Source organism: Pagrus major, chromosome 14 (assembly GCF_040436345.1).
Source record: "Pagrus major chromosome 14, Pma_NU_1.0".
NCBI classification, from domain to species: domain Eukaryota; kingdom Metazoa; phylum Chordata; class Actinopteri; order Spariformes; family Sparidae; genus Pagrus; species Pagrus major.
This window is the reverse complement of record NC_133228.1, coordinates 8,212,337-8,234,972: the sequence shown is the minus strand read 5'-3', so window position 1 is coordinate 8,234,972 and position 22,636 is coordinate 8,212,337. Positions and strand designations below refer to the sequence as shown.

At 41.2% G+C, this 22,636-nt stretch overlaps 1 protein-coding gene across 1 annotated transcript in view; it reads right to left on the bottom strand.

Annotated features, from left to right (window-relative positions):
- camk1da (calcium/calmodulin-dependent protein kinase 1Da) overlaps positions 1-21,651 on the bottom strand; it is a 55,824-nt gene extending 34,173 nt beyond the window's left edge. Inside the window, exon 1 of the mRNA XM_073480838.1 lies at positions 21,539-21,651. Within this exon, the coding sequence (XP_073336939.1) occupies positions 21,539-21,636 (98 nt within the window). The 5' untranslated portion in view covers positions 21,637-21,651. The remainder of the gene's footprint in view (positions 1-21,538) is intronic.
- Positions 21,652-22,636: the final 985 nt, after the last annotated feature.

The window sequence follows — 22,636 nt, the reverse complement described above, 5'->3', positions numbered from 1 at the left end:
TCCTACAAACTTTAATGAATTTCATGATGTGCAAGTAAACCCTGCTTTGGCTCTCATCATGACACTGACATGTTAACACAGTGCTCACCACCACCATCATCAAAACAGCAATTGAGAGAATAGATGGTGTTCATCCCTCCAGAAGAAACGGAATCAATTCAATTTGATTTAATTTCTCAATTCAAAAGCTTTAGTTGCATGAAAGTTTTGGATCCAATTTTGCCGAAGTAAATAACAAATATTTGGAGAATACAATCTTGTTCAAGGAATATTGAAGCTTACCTGTGGTGTTTAATTTGTCACCATCATAAACTGTTATGTTATGTTACTGTTACTGTTATTTTACCTTGGAACCTCTTCTGCTTTCAGAGTCATTATCACAACAAGTCATAGGAAAAACAATGTTGATGTACCAACAACCAACACTGATGTGACTGTCAACAAAATGTGGATGTTGGATCACTAAGTAGCAAGTACGATACTGCAACTAAGAGCAACAAATATGATTTACTACAACAGGAAAGAAATGCATAATTTTCATATATACACACTCCCACATCCATACACACACTCTGTTCATTCATGCTGAATATCATGTGTGAATAGTGGCAAGAAGTGAACGAAAAATGAATTGTGCTGAAATAAGGGAAAAGGTCAGGAGATGGAGAGGGGAGGGAGTGTGTGTATGCGTGCATGCGTGCGTGTGTGTGTGTGTGTGTGTGTGAGCGTTGTGAATTGAGGCAAAATGGACCTAATAAATAAGCTACTCGCAGGTTCAGAAGCATACACACACCACCAGCACTACCAGAAAACCCAGCATGGTCCACTTCACATTTTGTCAACCCTAAATGTATTTGCTTGCCCCACACACACACACCATCACACACACCGACACACACACACTTAAGGACCTGTGGGGTTCATTTGATTAGAGGAAAGGGGCTTGTATAACATCTGGCAGCTGAGTTCACAAAACGGGCTATGTGTCTGTGTGTGTGTGTGTGTGTGTGTGTGTTTCGGGGGTTGACTAGCTGGCAGTCCCCGCTTGCTGTTACCCGCGGCAACAATGATTGCATTTCCTCCTGTATGAACCTGTGTAATTGTGTCAGTCGAGCTCCACTGCCTCTGTCAGTCTGTCGAAAGGAGGAGATGTATTGGCAGGAACAGCGTGTGCATGTGTGTGTTTCACCATCGCACATACCAAACCACGAAGCACACACACACACGCACACGCACACACACACAGACACACACACACACACAAATGTGCACATACATGGTGAAAGACAGAGATAGAAACGGAGAGACTAGAATAGGCTGACAAGGTGACAGTGACACATTTAACATGGAGCCTGACAGCAACCATCAGTGTTTCTCAATGTCAAGCTGAAAATACATTCAGCCTGGAAAGTTGTAAAGTCATCACATTCTTTTGTGTTTTACTGAAAATCCACCTGGAACCACTGTGAAACTGACAAAAAGAGACCATGTTTCTGTTAAATGACCTGGCACTGTTGGAGTGCACTGGTGGAAAACATCTTAAATGTTTCAGCAATCTTGCACAGCAGTGGTGCCACTAGGTTTTGGTGTCAACCCATCTTAGTCAAAGGGCAAGAGCTTCTTTTAGAGGGCCACCATGAAACAATCATACACAGAGAAATCCATTACAGAAGAGGCTAAGACGGCATGGCAGGAAAACACAAGTTGGGATGTGATTGGAACAACTCAAACTGGACACCTAGGGTAGTATTCCACCTGCTATTAGGTTTGGGCCGATATAAATACTCTTGTATATCGCAATATTTGACGTTGTATGCAATATTTTTCACAATATTGAATATCAAACAGCTGTTACGGCATCTCCTGGCTTTGAAAAGAAAATTCACCCAGAGCTGTCATGGCAGCGCGGATTGATATTTGGAGGTTACTTTGGGTTAACTGGCCTGTTGAAGCAGCATGCATGCAGTGCTTTAAAATACAGACATGGAGGACTTACTTTCTAAGAAGAACGCCAGCGTCCCAATTTGGCATATTTTGGGTTAAAAGCGGGAGAAAATGCAGAACCAAGGGATTTGAATGAGGCTTGAAGAACAGTAAGAATTGGTTAACTAAACAGGCCACCACCACAAATTTACAGAGTCCACCACCCAGCGCAGTTGGCGAACGAGCTACCATAATATCATCTATCACAATATTTGGGCAAGACAATATCAGGCTGATTTATTGACAAAAGTGTAAATTTCCAGCTGATATATAAAAGTAGCCTAATAATGCAGAGAAAAATGGCTCAACTTTTGTTGAATTAGCATGATTTCACACCTGTATTAACCAACCGACATACACATGGTCATTAAGTAAGAGTAGATGATGGACACACGTATCCTCGACAACACAAGTCCATTAATGCTCTCCTGTTGGCTCACAAAGTGCTCTGGTACAGAGCAGTTGACTTAAATTGAAGCTGTGAAATGGCATTAATGGCGCACAGTAATTGTATTAATTCATTAAGTGCAAAATGTTAACACGCCTCTCACGAGATTAAGCTTAACTAGAAACACCCTCCCATCTTTCCAAAGGTTTCCATCCCTGTTCTTTTCATTGTGACACACACACACACACACACACACACACACACACACACACACAGAAAGGGATATTGTCAGCTCGGTAGGTCTGCTCCTGCCCGATCAATAATTAGAGGTTTAATCAAAGCAGAAGTGGTTGACTCTGAATGGATTTACACACACACACACACACGTCTCACACACACACACACACACACACACACACACAGCAGAAGGCCTGATAATGACAGAGCATGGACAAGGACAATTATCCAGCACCAAACTATCGTCATCACAGAGCGGACCATGCACACACATTAACACACACACCGTTATTTTCATGTGCTTTGAATACAAAGTAATCTGCTTGGATTGCGTGTCACTGTCTCGATGCCAATGAAAAGATAGGCCGGATAGGCCTCCCCCCGCACAGGGAGATAGTTGATGGGATGTAAATGAGAAAAAGATACAAGGGAAATGGAAAGACGGAAAGAAAGAATAGCAGTGAAATGATTGGAGGGTTTGTGTGCGGCAGATTAAGAGGAGAGAGCAACACTGACAAAGACAAAGAGAGAGAGACAGAGAGATGAAATGTAGATGTCAGGTAGGCGGTGTCGTTTGGTAGAAAAAGACCTCCTGCTTCAGTTTTGGGCACAAGCCATTTGGCTCTCAGACAGAAACATTTCATCTGAAGCATCTTCCATTACCCAGCAGACTGAGTGTTGGAGCCACATTCAGCCCACTGAACCAGGACCCAACCGTTTATTTGACACTGAAAGCTGACTTTTCAAGACAAACAGGGTTTTATGATCACATGAATAACATTTTTTTTTTTTTTTTTTACAACAATGACCTTTTGTGACTCCCTTTCAGTTGAAGATTCCGTCCTGTATCTCAAGAAGCTCACATTTCCATGAAACTCACATTTTCAGTAATCTCAGTATTGCTTTTTGGTGGCATGTGCAGAGTTGCTAGCTATGAACCTAAGCTTGTTGTTGCACACTAAGAATGTGAAAGTGTGGAGAAGTCTCTTCGTACAGCGGCAGGAAGGTGCACCAACAGGAAGGTGGGGATTCACTGACGGCAAGTTGCCATAACAACATTAACAAAGGATAATATAGCCCACTAATATTACAAGGTGGAAATATAAATGTGAATATTTTCATCCCTTATTCATCTTGGGTTTGAATATTTCAATCATCAGAAGCATGTTAGATTCAATTAATCACTAGAAGACGATGGTGCAGAACATTAATGGTGTGTGAAACTGATTCACAGTGTGCCAAAGAAGGATTTAAGAGACCGAAAGGAAGGAATGCACGATTCAACCTTTTCTCCCCTGATACCTCTGACGATACCATGTCTCTGCCAATACTGAACACTGAATCAAAAAAAAAATCAATCGAACATCTTTTCTGATAAAAACTGAAGCAAAACGGGCAAAAACACTCTGGAAACGAACAAACGACTACAATAACAGTTCCATGATCATGCATGTTTTAAACAAACTCTCTCTGCACCTAGTTATCAACATCACAGCTGTGCTCACTTACAGTTTTAAAGTGGTACCCTATCTGTCAACACAGATATGGTGGTCTTACCGCTCCTGTTTGTTGTCCCACTGGATTTCTAGTAATGTCGCCATGTTCCAAGCAATTAGTCTGCAATTATTTTGGTAAACACAATATTATCAGAATTTTTTGCATGGCCAGCACTACAAAAACTAAAACCCAAGTTGTTAAAAAGTGTTGAACAGTCACACAATGTAACTTAACTGGTCAGTTTTTCGGTTTCATCTTCTCACGGCCTCTCAAAAATGATCTCAGGACCTGTTGTAGCTTTCTGACCCACAGGTGGAAAACTGCTGATTTGAATCACTATGGCAACGGGAGGCAAGGCGTGATGGGTAAGGATTTTATTACTGCTGCTGTGAAAACGCAATGGAGCGGAAAACTGTTGTCACACACAGAGGCGCAAGTACACACAGTTTTCAGCCAAACCTCATGATCTTAAGTCCATATTTAAAAAAAAAAACACACACACACTTGAGGTGACATTAGGGAAAGAGCGCTCAGAGCCTCCTTGCTCGTATGTCTTCCTATCTCTTTTTATTGCGAGTGTGTGCGTGCACGTGCACTATATGCCTTTGTTGCAGGGTGCGTAGGCTTAAATAGCACTGTTGCCACGGCAGCAATTAAGTGCCAATTATAGTCTATATTCTCACTGAGGCTCCGACAGAGGAAGATGAAGAGAGCGAGAAAGAGAGAGAGAGCACTGACAGTAAAATGCCTGAACAGTCTTCAATGCAATTAAGACAAAACAGCCACATCAACCAGAATTTGGACTAAAAGCTCAAGACATTGTAATCCAACACATTGTCCATATGGGTGCGATATAATGGGCTCCACTCCACCAGCAATTCCACAACAGATGGCACATGCATGCAGAGCTCTGTAGGACAAAATTAAACATTAACAGAGAAACATGAACCAATGCATGCAGGGCGAGATCACGTGAGGACACTATCTGATACCACTGTCAATAAGAATTCAAAAGAGATGAATCACTGCACCGGATTGATGTCGACAAAGACCTCATACCCAAGAACTGAGATACAGATAATAATTCAAGACTGTATTTCAGCGGAAACCACATAGAGATTCAAAGAAAAAACCTGATGTTTATCTGGACACTGGATGTCTCCAATTTGCAGACAAAATAAACTGTAAACACTGTGATCTGGGCATAAGCTGTAACTTATCAGATAGAGGGGTTGTACTTTTCCACAGAAAAGATGCCGATGCTGGGTCAGGCACAAAAACACTTCTGAAGCAGAGCCATGCTAGGGACTCTATGAGGCTCTATTTAGTCAGTGAATTGCTTTGAGCTCTACTCTAATGTCAGCAAAGCAAAATGCTTACAATGACTAAATGCTACCATGCTCATTATTAGCCTGTATAATGTTTGCCATGTTCAACATTACTTTTGCATGTTAGTTTGGTAACAATTGCAAGTAAAACTGAGGCTGATGGGAATGGCCTTAAATAATGTATTAAGCTGAAATTATACTTCCCCGTGATGTAAATTTCATTACCCGCCTTAACTTCAACACATCGACTGTGTGGACTTGCATGGCCACTACACTACATCAAACTAGGGAATACATCTCTACGAATGACTGAACGAACTAAATAAACAAACTCTCTTTGTTTTCATGACTGAATAAACTGATTAAACAAACTGATCTTAAAGGAAAGCACAATTTCATACTGTTTTACTTTGTTTATATGTGGTGGACCCTGCCACCTTTCTAGCTTCAAACAGTGTTCTGGCAACCTTATTATCCTCTGAGAACAGCTTGTTTATTCAGTTAAGGAAAAATAAAGTTTCTGAGTTTGTATTATTACCTCATTAATATTGTAAATATTAAAATTCTGAGTTTCTTCTCCAAAACTACAATGTGCCCCTTTAAGTAGTATAAAGAGAAGTACTATGCATCTGTGCTGTCTGCAGCTGTTTGTGCATGCCTCCGTTTGGGAATTTAATCCATGTTTAAACACACAGTATGTAATTTCATACTCTCAATCAAAACATGACATGAGATAAGATGCAAGTTGTGTGGGATCCACCACTACTGGTGAAAATCTACCTACATGACTCAGGAAGAAATGTTCGTGGTTTTATTCATGTTAATTTAGTCACGCTCACCGACAAATGTCCTCACTCTCTGACTCCTGAAAGTTAGAGCAACAGGCAACCAAATGAAACGCAATGTTACCTTGCATACCATTAGGGATTTCTCTGAGATAGAAGTACACAAGTCAACAGAATATACTGTACAACAAACATCTAGTCTTTTTTTAATTTTATTGCAGGAATGTTACATATCATATCTTTAAGGCAGCAGGCACCAGTGTATCTATTTTTTCACAGTTAGTGTTCTGTTACTGCTTAACATTATATTATATTATATATTTACCTTCTCTGGCAGCGTCTGTGTTTTGTCTTTCCGCTGATGTTCAGTATTTGTTATTTGGAAATGTTTTTGACGAAACGGATTTGGTTCATTTACTTGCTTATCCTAATTAATCTGAGCTACCCTGGCAAAATTGTTTGTCTAAGGTTGATACCACAAAGCCTGGTGGAATGAATTTCCCTGAGACGAGAGAAACAGTATTTGAGTGAGATGTGTGCGTGTGTGTGTGTGTGTGTGTGTGTGTGTGTGTGTGTAATTCAGTGGAAAAAGGGAGCGACTACACAGGAAAGAAAGATGATGCTTCTTGTCCCCTTTGTGTGTTCACATCAAACAGACATGGACACATGCACGCACAGTCACACACTAAACGCAGCCTATGAGGTATGGATTTGCCATGGCAACAGCCCTGACCACTACTGGGATGTCCCTTCTGTTTACATTAATCCCCATGGAAACAGCTTCAGCCCGTTTGCAAGGACGTGCGAGGACTCTGGGCAATCCAATGTTGTGTGTGAGATCCAGAGACTGCATGTGTGTGTTTTATGCTCATGGTCACGCATGCTTTTGAACACGTGTGCATGACTGCGTATGATCAATCTGAAAGTCAAAATTTGGGAGTTTATATTTGTAAGTGTAGACAGGTTAGCGTAGATGCTGCTATAGCATCAGTTGTAGCTTGACTGAGAAGAAAGATATGTGGTCATTATAAAAACAGGAAAGAATAGTACTGAAGAAAAGACGTTTTCACTCTTCTCACGACTGGCTCCAGCAAGACTTTGATTCACCAACAGGCTCTGCTGGTAGCGCTCCCCTGCTGTTGGCTGAAGTTAGCCCATGATGGACAGTGGTAGACAGATGGTTCGTCCAATAATCTGCCAAGCGTCTTTTAAAAGTGCCTGCCCTTTTTCAAACGAAACCATGTGGCTCGTCAGGTTAGGTTTAAAGATTAACTTAACCACAAATACATAACAGTTCACTATCACTGGTGCTCTGGTTATGGTCCCTAAAAATCAAAAGTTGACTGAAGCTGGGGGAATTAGCTGGAAGAGGTGCTCATAACGGGATGCTCAATGTCTTGACTCACTCTGGACCGAACCACACAGAAAACTGCTCTCTTTTTTGGCTGTTTCATGTTGTAATGTCACAAATGTGCAACGTTATGTTTTCATATTTTTGTAGATAAGCAGAAACATTTACTCCAGCACAGCTATAGTTGTTATGCTGGCAGAAAGAATATAGGTGGGAGGCGTCACAGTGTGAAGGGTAGGATCGATTAATATTGGGTTTTGTGAGAAGACTGTAAACAGAACGTGACTTTGGCTTTTCCTTGGCTGATATTTGGTGTATTCACACACATTTTCATTTCTTTATGCAAATCTGATGATTAACAATGGCCTCAAATCAAAACAGCACACCGTTACTTCAATACACTGCTACGCCTAAGAAGCTGTTTTGTTGACAGAGCAGTAACTGACTCTGCATTTTGTCTCCTGTGACCTTGGAGATTCCCCTCACCGCTCACACACACACACACACACACACACACACACACACACACACACACACACACACACGATGGATGATGTACAATAGCATCAGCTAGGTCTAAAAGGTACAAGGCTGACTGCAGTGACAGCAACACAAGCACACAGTCAGCTAACAAGAACCATGCTGAGGGAGGCATACAGAGGGACACAGAGAGAGAAGTGGGGGGTGGCAGGAAATGGTAGAAAGACAGACAGATTGAAATATAATTTCCTCACTCTTTTTGTCTTTTTTCAAAGGCTGGAGATAGAAAGTCACTATCAAACATGTCGAAGGCCATGTTGGAGGTCCTTCTCTCTTATATCTGGTGTGGAGGGAGTGATGAGAACAGTAAAATGGATTTGTCAGCAGAAGGAAGATAGACTCTTTCATGACATCCAGCCATGAGGAGAGGTCACACGTATGGAACTACTGTAAATTAGTTACAGTTCACCATTGATTTAGGGTTTTATTATTAAAATTCAGCATATAAATTACAGTTACTAATCTGTTACTCCAATATTTGGTAATGTAGTCATGCACGGCCATATTTATTTATGAGTTAACACTTCATATTTACTGGGCCTATATTGTACTTGAGATGCCACAGATGTACTGCCACTCTATATTACCTGTTGGGTTGCTGGGGATTTTGTTTCCATGTATCACATGCTGTGGGTAAACATCACTGTATTTGCCTAAGATGTAGACCTTTCATCATATTTTCATTTCCTTTAAGAGAGAGGAGTCTGGTTTAGAGGCAACATATCAACTACCTCTGGCTCCTCTGTTGGCTAATGTAGAGAAAGAAACAAAGCAAAGATCCCTTAAATGTGCTTCTCAAAGACTTGTGACAAAGCTACATACATAATGGATGCAGGCTTTTTTACAGTTTAATAATAAACTTTATTGTCCAAAATTACATTGGTGCACTGGAACAGTAAACTATTTATGCATCGGACGGGCTCTAACTGCAACGAGATGATCAATATTATTCATTTCACTTGTTAGTCCTTGAGTGGGATCCTTGGCTGAACGGAGTGATATCACCTTAAAAAACCTTCACAGACTGTTCATTGAGAACATGATAGAGAGTGTTACTGAAGGGCTCTCCAGCTTCACCATAACAAGCTGTAGATGAAGCTCTTTGTCTCCAGTCTGGTTGTTAGGCATGGAAATTAGTAATTAACAAGCAGATCTCGCTCCATGCTGGAGACCTACATATTAGCTTTACAGATGTATGATATAACTGCCTCTATTGTACTGGTTGTATCAGTGTAAACAGACCTATTACAAATATTCAAAGATGATGGAGTTGTGCAGTGACTGAAGGACTAACACACAGATACACACACATGCTCGAACTTGTTTTTCCCTCTAATGAAACTATGCAATCACTTCCACTGCAGCTCTCTTTCAGACATACAAACCTAACCACATATACCGCCGTCACACCCAGGGTTAGGTTGGCACACAAGAGAACAGGTGTTAACACGACTCTGGCTCAGCATAACAGTTATTCAGTCAGCTTTATCTTGGTTCCATTCAATAGATTACAAATTCATTTAATCACTGCTAACGTCAGAAAAGCGCAGTTAAAGATACACAAACATACCAAATGAGGTGTGTAAACAGTAGCGGAAGGTTGCTCAGGGCGCGGCTGGCCTTGAGACTATGGAGAATGACAGGTACCCATAAACAGCAGAGCAAGCCTGCTTATTATGAACACCTGTGGGTGAGAGTGTCAGCCACATGAGTTATATGTGAATATTAGCATCGACGTGAAGCTGTGTCATGTGACCAAAAATATGAATGATGCAGATGCCATGAGTCAGTTCAGGCAGTTTCTCCCAATTGATTAGTCGGTGAAAAAATGCAGTGTGGAGAGTTTCATCAAAATCTACCCAGCAGTGTCTGACTTATTCAGGACATTTACATGCAATAAAGAAAACAGGTTAGGTTTTTCAGTCAATTAGATGGTTTTTGTACCAAAAAAGATAATATGCCTGAACTGTTTTATGGGGTCTTGTGGTCACGGCACCCGGCCTAGAAATAGTCCGGCACATAAAGGCGCAATAAGTTGTTTTCTACACTGGTTTATTAGTGCGACTTAAACAAACAAGATATAACATGTTTATTGGTGAGTTTTAAAGGTGTTGATGTAAACTGAAGGGAACCTTTGGAGAGAGACGTGCTAGATGTTCCTGCCCTTTTTCAGTCTTGATGCTAAGCTAAGCTAACCATCTCCTCGCTGTAGCTTCATTTCTAGCATACAGAATTTTTTTGTGTGTATGTTTCTCAGAGGACTGAGACTTCTAGATGTTGCTTTGTGTAAAGCGAGAGGATCCATCAGTACCTTTAATCATATGTCCATTCATCTGAACATGATTTTACTTGTGTTGCCTATGTTGATAAGGACAGTTGAGAGTCAGACAGGAAACATGGGACAGAGAGGGAAATGACATGTGATAAAAGGTTTTCCCCCGGAATAGAGCCAGAGATCTGATCTGGACTATGAGCCCTGATGCGTATTTACTCCTGAATGTGAGACACAGTATAACCTCTTTTGACCTATCAGGGTAATCCAAATAGCATCATCCGAAACACTGCATGTGAGGTACAGATGGTTTTCCCAACTACAGACAAAATGCGAATGACTCACTGTTATGTCACAATGATGTCATGGCATCAGTGTACAAATTAAATGATGAAATGCACTGCTATGTGTGTGTGTGTGTGTGGAGCTCAGGTGGCTTTCAGACAAATGAGTGAAAGCTAGACAGTACTGCTACATAACAGGGCTGCTCTGAGTAGACGGATGACGCATGCGTCATTTTCTCTCACATGCACATCAACGCACACAGCTGGGTGTGACCAAACGGTAATGCAGTTTTTGCATACAAATGATTTCACTAACTGAAATGCAACCTCTCGTTCTCTCTCTCTCTCTCTCTCTCTCTCTTCCTAAAGCTCGTTACAGTTAAGTCGGAGACATTTTAAAACTTTGGGACTTCAACACTTGTGTTTGTCTTTGCTTGTGTGTGTGTGTGTGTGTGTGTGTGTGTGTGTGTGTGTGTGTATGTGTGTGATGGTGTGTGTGTAGCATTGTATTCTGCTCAAGGACGACTTGAGTGTAACTGGGCCAACCTGCACCAGATAAACAGCCACACACACATACACACACTGATCTAAGTACAGTAGTGGGACTCAGTGAAAGTAGGTCTGCTATAATACAGCAAAAGCCTCCAAGGTGCAGATGAGTGTGTGTGTGTGTGTGTGTTTGTGTGTCACTCTTGTGAAGTGTAATGCCTAGCACAGAGCAGACAGTGTGTGTCATTTTACAGCATTGTTGTGAGTTAATTCTGGTATGTTTTAAGCAAAAAATGGGTTAGCATTGATATGCTATGCTCCTCTGTGTGTGTGTGTGTGTGTGTGGGGGGGGGGGGGGGGTACTTAGTGTGTCATTGGGTTAAGTTTTTGTGACTTAGCTCATGTATGTGTGTTTATGCATGTGTCTGCCTCTCTCTCTTTCTTTGAGTGTGTGTACGTGTGTGTATGTGTGTATTTGCGTGTGTGCAGTCTGCCCTAAATTACCTGTCCAGAAGACAGAGTGTGTGCTGGCCAGCAGTGGAGCTGCTGTGGCGCTGCTTCCATTAACGGCAGCGATCATTCACAATCTGATGGGCAACAGCTAGCTGTTACCACGGCAACCTGCTGCGTGCCTGCCAAATAATATTTGGGTGCATGTTGTCACACTATAACTATATCTGCAATTTGACTGCTGTAGGACAAAGTCCCAGAGAGGTTATTGTGGTGAACAAGATGTTAAATGAAGACAAGAAGCAGGTGAGTTATTAGCAAATGAAACAAAGTCGAAACAATTTGATAAAAATAACTACTGAAATAAAGCTGTCTCATCCATCTCTCACAATCAACAACTACATTACACAGATCTCACGTCAAGGCGGGACAATTTAAACTTGTTTTGCTGAGGCCATGAATGCCAACGAGCTGCCAACTGAGCCTTGACCACCTTCAGCTGACGCTAATTGTATAAGGGTCTGTGTCCACATAGCATTTTTTCGGGCAGAAGGGTGCTGTCTGTGCACTCGGGAGCGCTGGGATTGTTGAAAATAATAATATTTGTTAGTAATTTGATTAAATTACTTGAAGATACTGTTATCTGGAAGTGTGCACCATGACACATTGTAATAAGATCAGATTAGCATTAATGTCAAGGCACAACACATGGAGTGTTGGTTTTCTTTACTGATGCTAAAATACATGTTAATCCAGTTGAATGCAACCATTTCTCTTACTACTTTTACATTTTGTGTAAAGGTTTGATATCACTTAATTGAAGCACACAGAGCAGGTTGAGGGGAAATAGGCTCACCGAACAAGATAATTCTGATATTTCATCACAACAACAAAACACAGATGGCCTGAATTGAGCTATTTCCATCTCAATTTGTGCGACAGGATGCTTTCCACACAGACAAGAGAAAAAAATATCGCTGAATGGCTGGACTTCTGGTAATATTGTGGAATAAAACTGATCATTTTGTATCAGGTTTGGCACTGATTTTGTTTGTTCTAGGACAGAGAGTGGTTCAGGAGCAAATATCATATACATATTAACTCTACAGCTACATAGTGAATATCTACAGAACACCCAGAGATGATGCACTTGTATCTCAGAAAACACACATACAAACAAACATGTACCTACATGCCTGTTTTCTGATCACAAGCCTGCAGTCTGAATCAAATCTACCAGGGAAACTTCACATTCACCACAGTGAAGAAAATCAAACTGATATAAGGTTTCCTGGAAACATTACTGAGTTCTGCTGAAAGATTGCATTATGGTGATATCCCACATTTTCATTCACTGCTACATCACCGGACTGCGTTGAATTTATCTCTTTTTGCAAAGTTTCCTCGTCTCGCTCTGAAAATCAATCTCAGCCGTGCAGCCTGTTCTCTCGCTTGCTGCCATCTCAACAGGAGACGAGCAGAAAGAAAGAAAGAGAGGAAAGCTCAGATCTTAATGTTCCTGCAATGGAAAAAGCCTAACAGAGAGAGAGAGGTGGAGACAGACCCAGACTGAGACGGTCTGGCTGATGATTCATCCCGGATTCTGAACAGTCTGAACTGGGCGGTCGTTCCTCAGGTGAGCCTAACACTGCCACCATTAAATCAATATTACTGTGCCAGTACTTGGAGGGAACTTTTAAAGCACATACAAGGAGAAATACTGTATTTCTCAACCAAGGGGTCACAGACGAGGTTCTATAAAACCTGGCAACCCTTTCTGACATACTTTCATAACACTCAAACAACATAATATGGTACAAACTCTTTTTCATCCCTTTACATGAAGACCAACTCCTGACTAAATATGAATGGCAATCTTTTCTACATTTACCTCTTACTTTTGCATTCATAATGATGTGCTGTACACCAGTTTTAAACCTCCTAGAATGGGGCGGGCAGGATGGTGGGGATGGGGAGGAGAGTGTTGTTTTGCTGTATTACCGTTATCATTGCTACTGCCAACACATGACTTTGCGCTGATATACACTCAATGTATGCTGCAAGGCAATGACTCCTACCCCAATTCTGCGAATATTTGTTTCTTGTTCTTTGTTTATATGCAAAATCTTAATAAAAAGATTGTGAAATCAAATTAAAGCACATACCAGGAAGAGCAGAGCAGAAGCTCCCTGAGTTTCTGGTGACGGCAGATGGTGGAAGGAAAAGGAAGGGCTGATTGAAAAATCAATTCCAACACATTCATCCTTTAGCATTGGAACAGGACACCCCTAGCACGCCCCGAGGCCGTCCCCTTAGGCTTATATATGCTTCTACTCCCCACCCTCATTGCTTTTCATTAAAATTCCTCTTTTCGACTGTGTTATCTCTTCTTCCTCCTCCTTCTCCTCTGCTCTGGTATTTTGTTATATTTTGCGCTGCCACTGTCAGAAGCAGCGGAGCCTCAAGGGAAATATGCTAAGCTGCTGTCTGACTTGCCTCTCTGTTCAGGTAGAAGCTGTGCTCTGCACAAAAACCTGACAACTGCTAACTGTTAGGCTTTCTTTCAAATAAATATTAAAATTACAATGTGAAACACTTTCATATAAATAAATGTCTTCCCCCTTTCTGTGCGCCTTGTTTAACTTAGCTTTGTCTATGTGTGTCTTTGGGTACTTTTTATATGTTGAACAGGATTAAGAAGTGACTGTATGTCAGTGTGTTTAACTGATGAAATGAATAACAGGAAATCTGGAATTGTATTAAGCATCGACCTGAAACCCAGATGTGTTACATTGCTTCACACTTAGGCTAATCACTGTTATGGTTTGCCGACTGAGTGCCGCTGTATTTATTGGTTCTAACAGGATATACAGGTAACGTAGGGAAGCTTGAAGTAAAACTACAAGCATCGTAATTCCAACACACAACGCAGTCTGAAAGCATTTCCCTGAGGGTAACCACAACACACACTGGCAGATTTAATCTTGATTTATTCGGGAAACAGGGTCTGCTCTATTTCAGCGGCATTCTGCTTCACAGTCACATTTCACATCTGACCACCGGCATTAATGCTCAGAGGAGAGGATACTTTCTCTTAAACCTCCAGGTTCACGCAGCTGGTTCAACAAGCTCGTCTCTCACTATTTTTATTTAATTTTTTTTTTCCCCAAATATACAAATCTGTTTTCAAAGAATGTGTGGTTAATCAGGACTATAGCTGGGATTTAAGAAATACTGAGGAGTGTAATTTCCAACAGCATAACACAACTCAACAAAGTTGAAAAAAAAATTATTATAAAACATCCATTTTTATGTATTAATTCAACCGTTTTTTTATCATTATACTAAGGTTATAATACATGATGGTCTGAATACAGTTTCTAAGCATTGTCCATACTCGCAGGAAGGTACCAAATCTCTTCACTTCCCAGAAACAATAAAGAGGACATGACCTCAGGGGGAATCCTCAGATTTCCTGGCAATTGTATTTCTCAAAAGCAACTAATGAAAAAACTTAACAAGATTTTAAAGAAGGATTAACAACATATTAAAGGTCCTGAAAATATCATTTCTGCTTCAGATTCTCACTATGAGTAACTGGCTGCTGCATGAACACACAATTGCCTACCAAGGTTGCTGTTCACATCAAAGATTTCGGTTGTGTTGTTTTGTCTTGCACCAATCAAGATTTGACAACATCTGAATAAGAATCTGATGACAGTTGCATTAAACTCACAGTAAATGATACCCCAGGACCCCAGGAACACATACATCTTACTCTTTTTCTTGTCTGATTCAAACATGTTAGATGACCAAAGCACTTACTCATACACACTGTGGTTTCTCTCTGCTGAGAGCAGAGAGCTGTAACAAATGTATTTAAGCCCAAATGACCACATAATGTCTTCTGTTGACTTCTAATGATGTTTTCAGAGGCCAATATCCTGCGGGGAAACGGTAAACATCAGTGATCACACAACTCTGCTGACCCCCAGCAGCCTGTCGTCCTTGATCACCAAAATATGGTCAGCCTCCCAAACGCTAACTTCATCATAACAAGCAACATTTGTCTCCCAGCAGGCTGTGGCCCTGATTTCCCCCTCAAACAGCAGATGTTGTTGTTGAGACCCTTTAGGATTGCACAACAGGCCTGAAACCAAATCCTCCACTCAAGAGCATTACCATCAAGTGTCCTGTTTCCTCAGCTGCCCCACAGCACCTGCATTCATATTGTGTCCCTGATAAGTTTATGTACGTCATGTCTTTTGTAGGTGTGTGTGTGTGCTTGGTTTAACATCCCCATGTTCATCTGTTCATCTTGAAATGTCATTTAATAGATCATGAGGAAACAGCAGTAAGACTTGCTTCCATGACTGATAAAAACTGAGTCACAGCGGGATATCAGGGCACGTTGCCCCTGACAAAAATTGCAAGTGTGAAGTGTTTTTGCGTAATGCCAAGCTTCAGAAAAATCTGACTTTCTTATGTAAAGCAAATGATGCAGCATGAAGTAAATGCTACTGTAATAAAGTGAGAAAGTGAAAGTTACAAGACAAAAAGTGGTTTAAATGTCAACTTTTTGGCAGTGCATGTCTTCAAAAATGCCTCAGAGAATGATTTTCTTCTGCACAGATAGTGACACTTCACTCCGTCATTTGCATTTAATGTCTGAATGACTGTCTGAATGTTGAACACGTGGCTGTGTTTACATACATGAACAGCAACACACAAGCATGCATGCAGCTGTCGGATGACGGAGCCATGTGTGTAACAACAGCACACAGACAACAGGCCTTCAGCACGGGGCCATTATAAGCTGGATGTGGTCGCAGAGAAGCTTAAAATAGCGCGCTGATCCGATAATGGACTAAAGTTTATGATCATTAATACTCAGGTCTGGACACGTGTCAATCTGTGTAGAGAGACGGATGGTGCACTCCCCCTCCGCACACACACACACACACACACACACACACACACACACACACTCACATAATTTCACATTAAATGCATTTGGTGATGAGGAGAGTCCTGACAGCTGGCAAATGCAAGCGTTTTATTTGCTACGTGTACAAAGGCAAAAAAAGAGACTTTACCCCTCTGCTGCTTTTAAATGTCCTGCTCAGTGTGTGTGTGTGTGTGTGTGTGTGTGTGCCTGTGGTGTGTGTGGGCGGTTTGTGTGACATGACTGTAGCTCAAATTTTAGTAGCGCTGAGATGCCAAACAGAGATGAGCATATTCAGTGTCAATCTGTGTTGAAACCCTCAGCCCCTCTAAAACTAGAAGACAGACAAAAGTACCAACGTCAGCATTGATGTCAATAACAACGGCATCACTAACAGAGTCATCAATGACAACAACAAAACCATTAAAGGATCATTCAGGCTTTTTTTGGGCTGTAATTCATATTGGTATTGTGGACAGTATTTAAAGAAGAGTAAACAAAAGTTAAATGACATAATTTCGGGTGTGTTCACTTTCAGTTTCACCTCTAAATAAACTGGTTTAGATAATAAAGCTAAAATGGTCGCTTATCTGATCATCTGATATCTCCACATCAGACTTTGTTTTGACGATTTTGCCATGTACGTCACAGTTTGATGAGTTCATCACGATGCATAGCTCCAAAATTAGAGTGCATTTGCAGGTTTTTTAAATGTGGGTAAACTTGCTAAACGTTTGACTTTCACATTGCTAGGAGACAATTCTGCCTTTCTGTTTCATTTCCCTTCTCTGGAAAAACAGGGAACAATAGAAAGCAGTAGATCATATGCTTCATCAGACTACATCCAGATGATGTTAAACCTTGTTTTAAAAGGTTTTTATCAATAAAATTCTGAATAAGACACATCGTTTATTCCGAAGCTGATAACAGAAGTTGCTCAGGAGTGAGACATCTTGCTTCTTTGTGCACTGTCTATGTACTATTTTGTGTGCCTTTTTGTTTCTTATCTTTTTGTCATGGAATCAAAAGATGTATTTAGTATGTAATGAGTTTGCTGAGTCGTGACAACTGAGCAAGTCGACCCTGAGTTAAGGTCACTTTGTCAAAAGGATCCATTGTATTAAATCATAATTTTCCAACAACAAAAACATGAGTACCGTTATCAATACATTTATCTTCATCTGCCGTAACAAAGTCAACAGCAGCATCCTATCAAAGAATAGCAACAAGGCTAACCTCAACCAACATGAACATCACATCAGCAGTATGCCAACATCATCAGCAAAAACATCACGGGAACAAACAACGCAGATCATTTCAGGTGCATCAGCATAATGGCTGATGACATTACCAAAGCCATCAACAACAATAACTGGTTCATTACAGCAACAACAAACAACAACACAGTTCGGCAGGCTGAGGGAAGGACTCGACAGAAGACAAACTGGCAGAAAAAGTGAAGAGGAAGGAACAGATGGACAGATGAACAGAGGATAAGCCTGCCGACATACTGTGAGTATTCACATTTCACTCCAGCGTGGTCAAATCTGTGTGCGTGAACAAATTTAGAAACACACACACACACACGTGCATCTAACAGTACTAGACATCTAGGCACACACACTGTTAGAAACGAGGGCCAGCAGTCCGCTGATGAAGTTGTCACACAGAAAACAATCCTCTTTTGTTCTATTTATGAGATGTTATTTATAACGGTAATAAAAGAATAGAAACTTCAACTCTGCATCGTGTCCTCGTCTGTGCTGTGCAAAAAAGGGAAAGCTTGTTGGAGATGAACACAGAGGCATACAGTGAGATGTATGACAGAGCTGCAGACATAAAGAGGAAGATATAGAGAGACATAAAGAGAGAGGAGGGGGGGGGTTCTGCAGTCCCAGAAACAGTGGAGAGAACAGTGCCAGCAGCAGGGAAGTAGAGCATCAATTAAGGGCAGAGTGCCCTAGATGGCACAGTGACATTCCCACAATGCATCGCCATCACGGCCACCACTTTACTTTGTGTCTCTATCTCACTCACTCACACACACACACACACTTGGATCTTACTGCAGAGCCACTTGGAAAGACGCTCCAGTGTGTCCATTTAGTCCCTGACCTCTAGCCTCAACCCGCAGTCTAAAAACATTAGGCTAATCCAAACTTTGGCAAACGCTGTGCTGAGTGGCAGTGAGCTGCAATGTGCTCACAATGACAAAAGTACACATTGGAGCTGGAACAATGAGGTGATTGATCGATTAGTTGACCGAAAGAAAATTGACTGCCATCTTTTTTGAAAATTGATTAATTGATTCAGTCATTTTTTAAAGCAAAAACGTCAAACATTTGCTGGTTGCAGCTTCTCAAATGTAAAAAAGTATCTGATGCTTTTCTTTGTCATTTATGATTATAACCGAAGAGTCTTTGGGTTTTGGACTGTTGGTTGGACAAAGAAACAATTTAGAGGGATCACTTTGGGATCAGGGGAATTGTGATGAGCATTTTACCACCTTTTCTGACATGTTATAGAAATATCATAAAATATTTGTTAGTTGCAGCCCTAGTTTGCACCCATCCTGGTTCTGCCGTCTTCCTCTTCTTCATCTTTTTTGTCTGTCTTTTGCACTTGTTCTCACTGTGATCCCTCCTGCTGGGAGATGTGTCCTACCTGACACGCACACACATGCACACACACAAAGAACACACACGCCTGTTGGTATTGAATTATTGAACAGTGAGCAACAGGGACGCACACAGAATACACACCAGGGGAGGGTAATAAGACACCGATGAGAGCCTCATGTACATGCCTGCATTCAAACACACACACACACACACACACACACACACACACTTGCCAGCATAAGCTAATACTGGCAACATTAATCCAGCATTAGGGGAGAAAAAATAGTATGTCACACACTAAGAAAGGGCCACAACGGAAAAGGTGTGTAACACACAAGCACAATAACACACATGAGCCAGTGTATGTCAGGGTGACCCAGTACAAGGAGACAAAATATGATGGGTCAGTGTCACATCTGTGACATCACATCCTGTCAGTGCAGATGCAGCTCAGAAACGCTGATGCAGAAACATTCAACACTGCAGTAACACTCACATCAATCTTAAGCTTTGGTGTTCCCACGTGTGCTCCTGCACCTAAAAGCAACACCACTGCTGGTGAAACTGACTTCTTCACCCTGCTGGCAACAACACATTTTTGTTTGGTTCCAGGCTGCTGCTTTCATCCCTGTTCTGTTCACTGATAAAAAAAACCCTCATCTGTTTCTGACTGAGTCACTGCTACATCTCTCCTCTTCCTCTTCTTCCTCTTCTCCTTCATCCTGCAAATCGCTTTCCCCGTCTCCCACACTATCACCCCTTCCTCTTTTCTGCTGATGCGTCAGGTTCAAAGATCCGTCAGCAGCTCTGGTTAATGTGTGCCTACAACATGGCCGACTCGGATCATTGAGTCCTGTACCCTTCTGCATCCTAAGTGTGTGTGTGTGTGTGTGTGCGTGTTACACATCCGGTCCAAATTTGAGTTGTGTTTGGAGGAACAAACCCCGAGCTACTGTAGTTCGTCGTCCATCCTCATTCAGTCATTACACAACATGACTGAACTTCCTACTCAGAGGGAAGTTTTCCTTATCCCTGCTCAGTTAATCCCAATCTGCATCCGCCCCGTGTGTCCCCCTCCAGGCTGCCGTCCAAATACATGCGGCTCATTCCTCATAGCAGGGGGGGAAACCAGAGGGGGGCAGACAGGGACTGACTGTGAGAGATTCAGGGGGGCGTCGACTTGTATTCTGCTGCAGTTTGAATGAGGAGATTGAAGATGGAACAAGAAAGAAGAAGAGGAAGAGAAGACATTTCCTAACATGGATCTGGAGATTAAAATCTCCTTTATGACCTGTGGGAAAGAGAATGTAAAATTCCAGCTAGTGTGTAACAGTGACACCGTTACTGCTGCAGGGAGGCTGAAATTCCTGTGGTCTGTTAGAGCCTCGCTGTCATCGACAAAAGAAAATCCCCTCAAGGAATATTAAAGAATGTGCCAAAACAGATGAAGCACTGAATCATTATAAGCTCATAATCATATAGGCTCACAACAGTCATCCCAAGTCATTGTACGAGTCCCTTTATAAACACCACATGGAGCGGAAGAGACTACATTAAAACCACAGTGACACTAGAGGAGACGGGAGAAATCAAAAGAAATGCTCAGAGGGTCAATATGAACCTGATATAAATTAATTATGGGATACTGAACATAACATGAATACAACTGCATGCAGTTTGTTGGCAAGCTGATGTCATTTTGTATAAATATGAAAGGAATTTCATAGTTCATAATTTAATGAGAGGATTCAAGCCACAACAAGGATTAGTGTTGTGTAAAGAGCTCTAATGGCAGTTCATTTAAGAACATTACAAAACAGGTACACCTGATGTAATGATACCATAATTCAGAGGGTAGACTTAGCCAAAGTTCCCAGATGGTACGTGGAAATTAGCTCAACTAATTCTGAAAAACATTAATTACTATAATATTAATAATAATAACAATAATCATCATCGTCATTCGATTTAAAACTGAAAAAATACATATCCACATATTGAGTCGCACCTGAACACATCGTGTTGCGTTTGAGTGTGTGAAAACAAAGCAAAGACAAATGGCTAAAAGTACGTTTATCAGTTGACAGCTAATATGGATAAATGATGAAATAGCTAAGTAACACTAATGGATACATGGAGGAAAAAGCTAAAAGTAATGGATAAATAGCTCAAATAGTTACTTCAAAGTAATGTTTCAGAGTTTCAGTCTCTGTTAATATAATTCAACGACTGTAATATTGTGAGTTAAGTGTGTAAAGGAGTAAAGTGTCAGTATGGAGCCCCACATGTACACTGAACCCCACCGGAGTGTTATTGTAACATCACAGAGGTATCTGAGGTGAAGTTAGGTGAAGCTCCGTGTACTCACGTGCCGAGGACTTCTTTAAAATCAAAAATCTTCTTGATGTCGTCGACTTGTTTCTTCCACGTCTCTCCTCTGCCGGTGTCTCCGTTCTCCCGAGCCATGGCGCTGCTTTACCGGCCCAAGTCCGACCGACACTGGGCTGCGGGAGGAGGAAGGATGCGGAGTGGGGGAGAAGAAAAAGAAAATAAAAAAGGGAGTATTTTTCTGTAAAAAAAAAAAAAAAAGAAGAAAGAAAAATGAGGCTGAGCTGGGAGTGAGAGGTTTGGAGAGTCCCGGTGGTGTGCGCTCCGCTGCTGCAGGACCATGCGAGTCCTCCTGCAGGTTACCGTGTCCCTGCCGCCTCCCTCCTCCTCTTCTTCTCTCGCTCCCGCCTCCCCCTCCTCCCCTCCTCCCCTCCGGCCGTCTGGACAGCAGCTGTCAACGCCACGCGGAGATAAGAGCGCTTCTCGTCGGGGCTTTCACAATAAAAGCATGTTGATTCGCATAATGAAGCAATGGGAGGAAATTAGATATGGTGTGGCATTAACAATTAAGTATGTACTACTACTATTACCAGTACTATAAAATCATCATCATCATCATCATCATCATCATCGTCACTATTATCATGCACAGTATGCACAGAACTTTATATACATTTTCAACTTAATAAAAACACAAAATAAAACAGGAAAAACAGTCAAATCAATGTGAAAACCCTGAAAGTAGGATCAATTACTATGTAAGGTGTATAAAGTGTATATTATTTTTTTTTAGATATAACAAGTAAAATAACAAACAGGAACACTGTTAAAAAAAATGTAAAAATGAAAAATAAAATCAGAACAGAATCAAGATCTGTGACATTAGTTTGTAATAGTTTACAGAGTTTTAAGTAGGCTGTTTGTAATGGCTCTAATTGTTTAGTGGTTTAATATGATTTTGAGAGAGAGATCTGTTGTTGTGATAACAGATGAGTCAAACTTGACTCTTGACTCTAATCCAAAAACTTCTATTTGTATTGTTTAATCTAACAGTATCACATACAGGGTATCTGCTATTATCAAATTCAAACATTTGTAAACCAAGTTGTAATTTCTAATTTCTGTTGTGCCTTTATTT